The following is a 13097-nucleotide window of genomic DNA, read 5'->3' as shown; positions in this document are numbered from 1 at the left end:
CTGATGTGCACTGCTGAAAATAGTGCAAGGCACAACCAGCCATATCTCTTGCACTATTGTGTGTTTCTCTGTATCTCCTTTGTGAACCTGTAACTCTTCTCTAGGTGAATTAAAGATGCCACATATTAATTTAAGGGAAAACAATGACAGCTTTAGTTCCAACATTTATGTCCCATCTAGTCTGCTCCCATTCCTACTTCATTCAGTTCCAGCAACTTATCTGCCTATTTCTTTCTCACCAAATCACTGGCCCATCTTTCCCTCGATGCAGCAATAAGCTCTGATGATGTTGATGTTCCCATAATGTTAAGAATAAACTGTTGGACAAAATTAGCATGGTCTCACATGCTGGTGCTCCTATGGATGAGGCTTGTTGCTCTTTAAAGAGATGATGTATCTAAGAATCCATTGCAGTTTGGAGGTGCCGATGATCCATGTTGTTCAATATGGGCCAACGTTTAGGAAACAACTAGACAGATAGATGGATAGGACATTTTAGAGGGGCATAAGTCAAATGCAGGCAAGTGGGCTCGTGTAGGTGGGACATGTTGGTCGGTGTGCGCAAGTTGGGCCAAAGGGCCTGTTTCCACACTGACTATGTTCCTTAACCAGTGATCCCAGAAGCAACTGTTGAGGTGTAAAGTTTTACCAAATCACTTATTTTTACGAAGCAGGAAGGATAGCTATTCCCTGCGCCCATGGAAGATCTAAGGATTAATTATGGTCTGCAAGAGACCTCCTGTCCAGAGAAAATCTTTACCGATTCACATGCACTGATTTTGTTGCAAATGAGCTTTGATTTCTCAGCAGTGAAACCCTAGTGTGGCAGAAATGCCTCAAATTAAAACTGGCACAGCCATGAGCAAGGTCAATACTTGGTATTGGAATGTCAAATGATGATATAATTAGGCTGAACGGTCGAAAATAAATAATTTGTTTTATTTGATGATATTTTGTGCTATCTTCAAATATCTTTGGAAAGTAGAAAATATCTGTTCCTTTTCTTACTGTTAGTAAAAATGCAAGTATGTTAAGGGAGGGAAACAAATCGTGGATGAAGATGAAATTAAAATACATGTACTTGAGGTGGGAAATTTGTCAGAAATTGAAAATCGCTTTTCATCCGCATGCAAGTCAGAAAGTTCTGTGTCACTGACAATAAATTTCTTTGAAGAAGAATTCGATTTTACAAGTAATTAACCAAGTAATTATCCAGAATGCTCCAGAAAGCGAGATTCATAAATATTTGATAGGAAATCCACTGAGTGAATAACATAATGTGAAATTGATTTTGGAAAACTTGCAGAAGTTTAAATCAATAAGAATGTAAGGGCAGCACTGTGGCATAATGATTAGTGCTGCTTCTTTATAGCTTTGGAGACTTGTTTTAATACGGACCTTGGGTGTAGGGGCTGTGGTGCTCTGGTTTTCTGCCATCTACAGTGCATTCAGAAAGTATTCAGACCCCTTCACTTTTTCCACATTTTGTTACATTACAGCCTTATTCCAAAATGGATTAAATGTTTTCCTTTTTATCATCAGTCTACACACAATGCCCCATCATAAAAAAGTGAAAACAGGTGTTTCGAAATTTTTGCAAGGTAATTTAAAAGAAATAAATGAAATATCACATTTACATAAGTATTCAGACCCTTTACTCAGTACTTTGTTGAGGCACCTTTGGCAGCGATTACAGCCTCAAGTCTTCTTGGGTATGACGCTACAAGCTTGGCACACCTGTATTTGGGTAATTTCTCCCATTCTTCTCTGCAAATCCTCTCAAGTTCTGTCAGGTTGGATGAGGAGCATAGATGCACAGCTATTTTCAGGCCTCCAGAGATGTTCAATCAGGTTCAAGTCCGGGCTCTGGCTGGGCCACTCAAGGACATTCACAGACTTGTCACAAAGCCACTCCTGCGTTGTCTTGGCTGTGTGCTTAGGGTCATTGTCCTGTTGGAAGGTGAACCTCCGCCCCAGTCTGAGGTCCAGAACGCTCTGGAGCAGGTTTTCATCAAGGATCTCTCTGTACTTTGCTCCATTCATCTTTCCCTTGATCCCGACTAGTCTCCCAGTTCCTGCCGCTGAAAAACATCCCACAGCATGATGCTGCCACCACCATGCTTCACCGTAGGTATGGTATTGGCCAGGTGATGAGCAGTGACTGTTTTTCTCCAGACGTGACACTTGGCATTCAGGCCAAAGAGTTCAATCTTGGTTTCATCAGACCAGAGAATCTTGTTTCTCATGCCTTATGGCAAACTCCAAGCGGGCTGTCATGTGCCTTTTACCGAGGAGTGGCTTCCGTCTGGCCACTCTACCATAAAGGCCTGATTGGTGGAGTGCTGCAGGTATAGTTGTCCTTCTGGAAGCTTCTCCCATCGCCACAGAGGAACTCTGGAGCTCTGTCAGAGTGACCATCGGGTTCTTGGTCACCTCCCTGACCAAGGCTCTTCACCCCCGATTGCTCAGTTTGACTGGGCAGCCAGCTCTATGAAGAGTCCTGGTGGTTCCAAAGTTCTTCCATTTAAGAATGACAGAGGCCACTGTGCTCTTCAGGACCTGCAATGCTGCAGAAATTGTTTTATACCCTTCCCCAGTTCTGTGTCTAGATACAATCCTGTCTTGGAGGTCTACGGCCAATTTCTTTGTCTTCATGGCTTGGTTTTTGCTCTGACATGCACTATCAACTGTGGGACCTTGTATAGGCAGGTGTGTGCCTTTCCAAATCATGTCCAATCAATTTAATTTACCACTGGTGGACTCCAATCAAGTTGTAGAAACATCTCAAGGATAATCAATGGACACAGGATCGCTCAGTTTTGAGTGTCAAAGCAAAGGGTCTGAATACTAATGTAAATGTGATATTTCAATTATTTCTTTTTAATTACTTTACTAATGTTTATTTTTTTTAATTTTTAAAAATGTTTTATTTTATTAGAAGTAAGTACAGTCATATGGCACCAAAGTGCCTAATATATATTTTCATAATACATTTTATGTACAACTTCTTTTTTTTTGTTACATTGAAAAAAGATTAGAATAAGAAAAAGAAGTTAGATAGTAAAGAATAGAAAAATGTGAAATATATAGTGTGTGAAGAAAGAAAACGAGTAAATGAAGAAAGTTGAGAGAGAAAATAGAGAAAATAAAATAAAATAAAAAAGAGAAGGAGATCATTAATCTTGACCAATCCTCGTCCAGTCCTGAAACAGTTCTTTTACAATTGTGTTGCACCATATGATTCCAAAAAAACGACGAATGGAGACCAACTCGTTATGAATTGGTCTGATTTATCCATTAGGAGGAATCGCATTTCCTCAAGATGAGCTGTGTCCAACATACTTGCAATCCACATTTTAAGCGTTGGTATTGATGTACCCTTGATCAACAAATGTTTCTAATCACCTGTTTTCCCTTCTTCATTCTGGGGTAGTCTGTGTAGATAGATGATAAAATAAATAATTTAATCCATTTAGAAATAAGGCTGTAATGTAACAAAATGTGGAAAAAGTGATGGGATCTGAATACTTTCTGAATGCACTGTATGAAAAATATTTGTGTCAATATTTGGTACATTAGTTTTCTAATATATTTTAGAATATAATGTAATATAGTGAGTGGAAGTAGAATTGGGGAGGGGGGCAGATTAGTTGTTGGAGATGCAAGAGGAAAAATGATTAGTGTAGGTTTCGAGCAGACGATTGCCTGATGGTCAGTACAGGAGTGGTGTATATATGGGTCTGTTTCAATGCTGTTACTCACTGGATCTATTTATTCAGTACATATAAAACTGATGTTCAGCATTTAACTCCCCCTCTTCTCATTTTTCCGAGTTGCTGGGACATCTCTGCTCCATAAACCTGCCCTCACTGTAATTACCACCCCCTTGAGCCTGCTTGCTTCTGTCATCTTTCCCATCCTACAGCATCATTGCAGGATTATAGAGCTGGCTAATTCGCTTCTCTCAGAGAATGAACGTAAAAGCTTTTGGAATGTATTTTCATTTTTGGATTAAATTAGTAATCCGTTGGGAGGTTCCATTTAAAAACGTCGACATTTGGCAATGTGCTCCATACTGCGCATATTGTGTGTCATGTCTTCCAGATTGTAGTTACAAACAATCACAGTGGTGCAAGCTGGTAGAGCTGCTGCCTCACAACGCCAGAGACCCAGGCTAAATCCAGACCTCAGATGCTGTCTGTGTGGAGTTTGCACATTTTCCTTGTGACCGCCTGGGTTTCCTACAGATGCTTCGGCTTTCTCCCACATCCCAAAGACGTGCGGGTTTGCAGGTTAATTGGCCTCTTTAAAAAAGAAGGTTGCTCCCAATATTTTGGGAGCGGATGAGAAAGTGGGATAACAGACCTAATATAAACGGGGTCATCGATGGTAGGCATGGAATTGGTGGGCTGAAGGGCCTGTTTCCATGCTATATCTCTAAAGGTTAAACTGCAAAGGCTAAGAGGCCTTGAAATTGATGTGCACCGTGGAACACATATTAAAGAGTTGTTACAGTGAGGCTGCCTGCTTCTGTCATCTTTCCCATCCTACAGCACAGTTAGGCTGTGTTCCTGCTACCACAACATTTGAGAGGTTACGTGATTGCTGGGGTCACACTTCCCATCTAATCCTGCAGTGCTGAGAGGTCCTGGGGAGATGGAATCAGGACACTAACGTGGTGGAGATAATTGATGTTCCTTTGCAAAAGTGCCTGGATTAGTATCGCCGGATGGGATGTGGAAATACAAGATGGCACCAATTAATGCAGCGAAACTTTTTAATCCAGGGTGATTGGAATAAGGAACATGAAGCATAAATGTCAGCATGGAGCCATTGGACTGATAACTCATTTTATGTTATGTAAATATGATGTAATTCTGTGTATTGGGGTTCCTGGTATGGAAGACTTGTGTCTAATAGCAGAGTTATCTTACGATGCTTGAGTTCAACTCGGTGTCTGAGTACCTTGGGCTGGATGGGTGGTAGCCGTCAGCAGGAAAAAGACTGGAATCCCTCGTTGAATCGTTAGCTCTGTTTATCAAGAGGCTGTGGTGACTGTGAGAGCTAGTGAGTACGTCGGCAATTAGATGTAGAGTAACCTCTTAACTATTGCCATGGGATCTGTTCCACTGATGAAATAGTCACCAGGGTACAGGAGCCAAAGTCTAGAGGGCATAGATTTAAGAGGGAAAAATTTTAAAAGAGACCGGAGGGGTAATCTCCAGAGAGAATGGAGAGAGGAACGAGCTGCCAGACAAAGTGGTCGAGGCGGGTACAATTACAACTACATAATGTTATTATTCATGGTTATTTTTTGAGCCTCTGCAGTACCACTACATTTTTTCTTGAATTATTATCTAATCCAATTTATTTTTAATATACGTAAAGTATGTTTTTAACGAATGGCACTATACCATTCATGGCCTTTTAAGCAACATCCTTTAAGAGCTGTAACACTGAATTTCAGGCTGCTTGTGAAATGAAATATGTTTTTGTGGTCGGCAGCTTCTTCAAGCAGCTGACCTCTTCTTTGTGACAGATCATAAAATCATGTCTTAAGGGATAGGATCAGAATTAGGCCATTCAGTCCATCAAGCCTACTCCGCCATTCAATCATGGTTGATCTATCTCTCCCTTCTAACCCCATTCTCCTGCCTTCTCCCCATAACCCTGACACACGTACTAATCAAGAATCTATCAATCTCTGCCGTAAATATATCAATCGACTAGTCGTCCACACCCTTCTGTGGCAAAGAATTCCACACTTTCACGACCATGTGACTAAATAAATTACTCCTCATCTCCTTTCTAAAGGAATGTCCTTTAATTTTGAGGCTATGACCTCTGGTCCTAGACTCTCCCACTTGTCGAAACATCCTCTCCCCATCCACTCTATTCAAGCCTTTCACTATTTTGTATGTTTCAATGTGGTCCCAATCAGGTCAGGAATGCTGTGGAAGAGGAGATATGTACATAATGCTTATACAAGTCATTCTAGGTCTCAATTGACTCAAATGAGACGGGAGATAAGGGAAGATGTAAAAATACACTTGAGTCACAACTGCAGATGTTTCGATCCATTTATATTTTATGGTTGTTCCCAAACATTCCCACATTCGTACGGGGCTGAAAACGTGACATCAAGTTTAGAAGATACTGAAGAAGGTGCAAAAGAGATTTACTCAAATGTTAACAAAGCTCTGAGATTATAGCTAGCTTAATGGGTTGAACATGCTGGGGATACTTTCACTATAACTACAAAATCATGTATTTGTTTCATTAGGGGGGTAGAAATATCCAGTATTCACTGGAAATTTAATGGGCAATTTACCAGAATCCACACAGGCGGTAGTTAGAATGTGGTGTTGAGATAAAGAGCATGGATGTCGATATGAGAAGTTAGAGTACCTGCCGTTAGCATTACGAGCCGCTACGAAACATCCACGAGCTCCGACGTACCCACTACGTACATTCTACGTACTTACTACGAGTTTGATTTTTTTTATAACTCGGGAGAGCTCTTGGTTAAACTCGCATCGTGGGATAGGGCCTTTAGGGAATAATACATAGGGTTTGAAGGAATTGGGGTGAATGACTCGATTCCGGGCTGTAGTTCATCTGATTTCATGTAACATGGCAGGTAAAATTGTAGCACGATGGCACATCTTGTAGGCGAATTAACATACTGTGTCATGATCAAGAAGGCATGGTCTTTGTAACACCATTTGTTGTGTTGCCAACTTGGGGAACTATCTGGAAAGGACTATCTGGTCATTATCACGTTGTTTGTGGGAGGAAATAGCTGCATTAGTTTATTGTAGCAGAGCCTATATTTAACAAGAAGTTCATGAACTGAGCTTGTAAAAGCCCCAAAGGAATGAAAGTTTTTTTGAACACTAAAGGCAACTGCAGATGAGTATTGATGTCTGTAAGCAAGCTACAGGCATTGACAATAGCTATTGCTGTAGATTCAGATTCAGACTTTATTGTCATTGTGCAGTGTACAAGTACAGAGACAACAAAATGCAGTTAGCATCTTAACCAGAAGTACGAACACAGAATAGTAGAACAGTAAAATATATATATGTATATACAGTAGCCGTAGTGCAATTTTCGGGGGGGGAGGGGAGGTCAGTCACTGGGGGAAGGAGTGTCCGAGGGGAGGGGGAAAATGACTGGCAATCACCAAGGCGTAGTGTTAAGTAGGGTAACAACTGCAGGGAAGAAGCTGTTCCTGAACCTGCTGGTCCAGGAACGGAGAGACCTGTAGCGCCTCCCAGATGGGAGGAGGGTAAACATTGTGTGGTTTGGGTGAGAGCAGTCCTTGACGATGCTGCAGACATCGCTTGCTCTGGACAGACTCAATGGAGGGGAGTGAGGAACCGGTGATGCGTGGGCAGTTTTCACCACCCTCTGCAGTGCTTTCCGGTCGGAGACAGAGCAGTTGCCATACCATACTGTGATACAGTTGGTAAGGATGCTCTCGATGGTGCAGCGGTAGAAGTTCACCAGAATCTGAGGAGACAGATGGACCTTCTTTAGTCTCCTCAGGAAGAAGAGACATTGGTGAGCCTTGACCTGTGTTGAGGTATTGTGGGACCAAGAGAGATCATCAGAGAAGTTGACCCCCAGAAACCTGAAGCTGGAAACACGCTTCACCTCCGTACCGTTAATATGGATGGGGGTGTGCGTGTCACCCCTAGACCTTCTGTAGTCCACAATGAGCTCCTTGGTCTTCTTGGTGTTAAGGGCCAGGTTGTTGTCAGCGCACCATGCTGCTAGGAGCTGGACCTCCTCCCTATTGTTCCTCCCTCCGCCTTTATTTGGGGATATTGTGATTTGTGGGAGTCTTTCATGAAAGGAAGAGCAGAAACTATCTTAAAAAGTTGAAGCTTGTGTTTATTTATTTTAACTCCAAAAAGATAGAGAGAGCCCATCACCTTCCAGATGTAACAGGTTCAAAAATGTGAAGGCATTGTTCTTGGACCTGGATGTGGTTAGTCTAGAGAGGGAGCTCAAATAGTCTTGAGAGGGCACAGAAAACATTCACGAGGAAGTTGCTGGGACTGAAGAACTTAAGTTATAAGGAGGGTTTGATAGACTGCGACTGTATCCCTAGAACAAAAGGGACTAAAGAGGCTGTCCCACTTGGGCGATCTAATCCGCGAGTTCTGGCGAGTTTGCCCTCGACTCATACTCGCAGCATGGTCGGCACGAGGTTGTAGTAGCAATGTTACAAAATTTTGAGATTTAAAAAATCAAGTCTGCAATTTATCCCATCAGATAAAGCATAACAATAAGTTTAATTTGACACCAAATTCACTTTCATATCTCAAGTATTAAAAAAGTTATGACCATTTTCATACTCGGAAATTAGCATCTTGTTCCCTATTGATTTTCAATGGACATTACAAAAAGCTGTGATCTTGGATAATCAAACGCCCATTTCTTAAGGAAAGATTAACATTTTTAAATAGCCTAAGTGTCCAAAGATTATTCACAAATAATTCACAATATAACATGATTTTTATATCTAATTTACATTAATTTATAGGCCAAATGGAAGGAATTTAGTGTTCAATTGTTGTAAATAAATGCCCATTTAAATCGGCTTTCTAGTGGGTTCATGTGGAACGCGCCGGTTTAGAACGTTGACATAGCGCTGGATTAGTGCCCTCAAATGCCGAGAAAAATACTGCGGGATATAAAAAGCCCAAAATGAGCTATTCGTTATAGATAATTTGATATATAGGGTTATATATATGCCCCATTTAATGTAAAAATAAGGTACATACCTTTAATTGTTTGCTCTATAAAACCCTGGGGCTGCGAGAGGTTGCGAGATGAAACAGTAATTTTAAAACTATTAGAACTATATTATCGAGGCCTATAAAACTAATAATACCTTTTGCGACCGGGTCTTGCAGCGATTTTTCGTTAATGATTTACTAGGCTGAACATGTGCGATTAGTACAGCCTAGTAAAAATCGCGTTTTAAACCCGCCCCCTCCAAACAGCGCCAAAATCGCGGGCCTGGCTGAGGGCAGATTCCTAATGACGATTCAGGTAGGTTTTGTAACATACCTAGTTGTAGGAGGTCTTCGTAACTCTCCTTCATGCTCGGGAGTGGTCTCCATGTACTCAAGGCCTCAGCTTGGTCACGGCATTTTTTCAATATGTTAAAAAATGCCCGCGAGTAATAAAACGGTGGCCATGGAAAAAATCCAATTTTCCCGAAGTTAGTCGTAGCTTGTCGTAGCTGAACATAGTTGAAGGAGGTGGAAGGAAATCTGCTACATAGTCAAAGGAGGTCTTCAACATGTCATTTTTCCAAACTCTTCTAAACTCGCCAATTAGGTCGCCCAAGTGCGACAGCCCCTTAAGGAGTGAACTGGAGGTTTGTAAAATTATGAAAGGAATAGATAAATTGAAAGGTTACAGTCTTTCTCTGAGGGTAGGAAAGCCTAAAATTAGTGGGCATAGGTTTAAGGTGAGAAGGGAAAAATTTAATTGAGACCCAGATGGCATGTTTTCCCAGACAGTGTTATATATATGGAACAAGCTGTCAGAGGAAGTGATAGAGGCAGGTACAATTGCAGTGTTTAAAATACATTTGAGTAGGTCTTGGATAGGAAAGGTTTCAAGAGGTATAGGTCAAATGAAGACAAATGGGACCAGCTAAGGAAGACATTTTTGTTGGCATGGGACAAATTAGAGTCAGAATAATACAGCCAGGGCTATGACAGAAATATTTCAAATGTCATTAGAAAAGGGAATAGTCCCCGAAGATTGGCGTACTGCGCATGTTGTTCCATTGTTTAAAAAAGGTTCTAAGAGTAAACCTAGCAATTATAGACCTGTTAGTTTGACTTCAGTGGTGGGCAAATTAATGGAAAAGATACTTAGAGAAAATATATATAAGCATTTGGATAAACAGGGTCTGATTAGGAACAGTCAACATGGATTTGTGCCTGGAAGGCCATGTTTGACTAATCTTCTTGAATTTTTTGAAGAGGTTACTAGGGAAATTGACGAGGGTAAAGCAGTGGATGTTGTCTATATGGACTTTAGTAAGGCCTTTGACAAGGTTCCTCATGGAAGGTTGGTTAAGAAGGTTAAACTGTTGGGTATAAATGCAGGAATAGCAAGATGGATTCAACAGTGGCTGAATGGGAGAAGCCAGAGGGTAATGGTGGATGGCTGTTTGTCGGGTTGGAGGCAGGTGACTAGTGGGGTGCCTCAGGGATCTGTGTTGGGTCCTTTGTTGTTTGTCATGTACATCAATGATCTGGATGAAGGGGTGGTAAATTGGATTAGTAAGTATGCAGATGATACCAAGATAGGGGGTGTTGTGGATAATGAAGAGGATTTCCAAAGTCTACAGAGTGATTTTGGCCATTTGGAAAAATGGGCTGAAAGATGGCAGATGGAGTTTAATGCTGATAAATGTGAGGTGCTACACCTTGGCAGGACAAATCAAAATAGGACGTACATGGTAAATGGTGGGGAATTGAAGAATACAGTTGAACAGAGGGATTTGGGAATAACCGTGCATAGTTCCTTGAAGGTGGAATCTCATATAGATAGGGTGGTAAAGAAAGCTTTTGGTATGCTAGCCTTTATAAATCAGAGCATTGAGTATAGAAGTTGGGATGTAATGTTAAAATTGTACAAGGCATTGGTGAGACCAAATCTGGAGTATGGTGTACAATTTTGGTCGCCCAATGATAGGAAAGATGTCAACAAAATAGAGTACAGAGGAGATTTACTAGAATGTTGCCTGGGTTTCAACAACTAAGTTACAGAGAAAGGTTGAATAAGTTAGGTCTTTATTCTCTGGAGCGCAGAAGGTTAAGGGGGGACTTGATAGAGGTCTTTAAAATGATGAGAGGGATAGACAGAGTTGATGTGGACAAGCCTTTCCCTTTGAGAATAGGGAAGATTCAAACAAGAGGACATGACTTGAGAATTAAGGGACAGAAGTTTAGGGGTAACATGAGGGGGAACTTCTTTACTCAGAGAGTGGTAGCGGTGTGGAATGAGCTTCCAGTGGAAGTGGTGGTGGCAGGTTCGTTGGTATCATTTAAAAATAAATTGGATAGGCATATGGATGAGAAGGGAATGGAGGGTTATGGTATGAGTGCAGGCAGGTGGGACTAAGGGGAAAAAGTTGTTCGGCACGGACTTGTAGGGCCGAGATGGCCTGTTTCCGTGCTGTAATTGTTATATGGTTATATGGTTATAGCATAGAAACAGACCCTTCAGACCTATTATTTTCCAAAGAAATATTTTATGTGTGGTCACTTCTAATGTTGGAGAAGTGTCAGCCAATTTGCAAATGGCAACTTCCCACAAGCAGCAGTTCTATAGTGATCTGGCGATCTCTTGAATGAGGGATAAATATCCCTCCTTTACCAGAATGATGTCATGTATTTTTCTAGATCTGCCTATGAGAGCTGACAAAGTATCTGTTTAATCTGAAGATGGCACTCCCACACAGTAGCACTCCTTCAGCGCACGTTTAGAGCTGGTCAGAAGAAGGATCCTGATCCGAAACGTTACCTATGCATGTTCTCCAACGATGCTGCCCGACAAGCTGAGTTACTCCAGCACTTTGTGTCTTTTTTTGCAAACCAACGTCTGCAGTTCCTTGTATCTGCTTTCAACACCCCTTCAGTGCTGCAGAGGAATATCAATCTAAATTTTTGTGTGTGATCTCTGAAGTAGGACTTGGCCCAAGCTGAAAGTGTTACCAGCTGAACCATAGTTGTCACTCCAATTTTCTTGTATATACTTTATGATGGTGTATTAATCCAACATTTGAAAATATAACTTTGTTTGATATGGGTATGTTGGATGAGTTTTACGTCCTTCTGATAATGACTGTTGTGCAACATTCAAAAAACATGTAAGAGTCTGCATTTTGAATTAAAGATTCATAGCAGCAAATCTGCACAATTGAAGTAGTTAAAAGAAGCAGCCTTAATATTTGTCAAAACCTTAATATTTGTCAAAATGAGAGAATTTTTTGAGAGGATTCTTCAATTGCACATTGTTTCACTTTTTCAGTAGGAAGGAACGGCCAAACACCTTGGGCCTCTTCCCAGTGTTGGATGGGAACCTCCGCGGGCAGCAAGGTGGCCGTATTACTCCTGGTTCTGACAACTGGCATCTGAGTGACCTGAGTCAGCCTCCATCGAATTGTAGCCTGAAGGTGAGTGAGACTTGCAAGCAGGCAAAAAAAACCCCATCAGGACCTTCATTCCTAGTTGAAACAATCTCTGAAGTTAGAACAGTGGCATTGTTTTCTTGTTTGAGAAAGATTGCTCCTTGGCTTTTAGCATCCTTTAGTTGAGTGGGATTTCCCGAGATACCTATTATATTCTTGGGAGAGAGTATGTTATGGAGTCATTGTAAGGAATCAATCATCTGTGCCCAGATACCTTTGTGCCTACATTGTATCTTTTTGACATCAGTTTGACAGAGTATTTACTCATGTCCTTGTTGACAAGCATCTCTCAATGGTGCCACTTCATTGGTGATAACACAGTAGGAAAAAAACAAACTGTTTCTTAATCTCAACCCTTTTGAACCTTGGGTTTTCATTTTCAGTATTTTGCAACTCGTTGATCTTTTCCCGTCATTGCCATTAGTCAGATTTAGTTCCAGCTTTGGAGAATCTGTGTGCCTGTGGTATCTGAATCTCAATTGAACTATCTGCAACAATATTTGACACTAATTGTGAGATAACATTACGAGGAAGTGGCAGCCAAATGAAGCGACAAGAGTCAACGTTAACATCAATTCTTGCTGTAGCTTCCGGGCATCTTTTCTGTGACATTAATATTCTTTTGCATATCTTAGTCAATGTAAGAAGAGGGTCTTTCTTATTTGGGCTTTGTGCTTCTCGTGGCGAAAGCTGACAAAAGCTGGAGTAACTCAGCGGGACAGGCAGCATCTCTGGAGAGAAGGAAAGGGTGACGTTTCGGGTCCAGACCCTTCTTCAGACCCGAAAAGTCACCCGTTCCTTCTCTCCTGAGATGCTGCCAGTCCCGCTGAGTTACTCCAGCTTTTTGTGTCTGTCGCCGGTTATGATT

General features: G+C 41.3%; 1 protein-coding gene across 1 annotated transcript in view; it reads left to right on the top strand.

Moving 5' to 3' along the window:
• Nucleotides 1–13097, top strand: part of mapk8ip3 (mitogen-activated protein kinase 8 interacting protein 3) — a 166619-nt gene that overhangs the window by 56607 nt on the left and 96915 nt on the right. The window contains 1 exon segment of the mRNA XM_055651804.1: nucleotides 12070–12214. Within this exon segment, the coding sequence (XP_055507779.1) occupies nucleotides 12070–12214 (145 nt within the window).

The sequence above is a fragment of the Leucoraja erinacea genome, chromosome 20 (assembly GCF_028641065.1).
Source record: "Leucoraja erinacea ecotype New England chromosome 20, Leri_hhj_1, whole genome shotgun sequence".
NCBI lineage: Eukaryota > Metazoa > Chordata > Chondrichthyes > Rajiformes > Rajidae > Leucoraja > Leucoraja erinaceus.
This window is presented reverse-complemented; position numbering and strand designations above follow the sequence as displayed.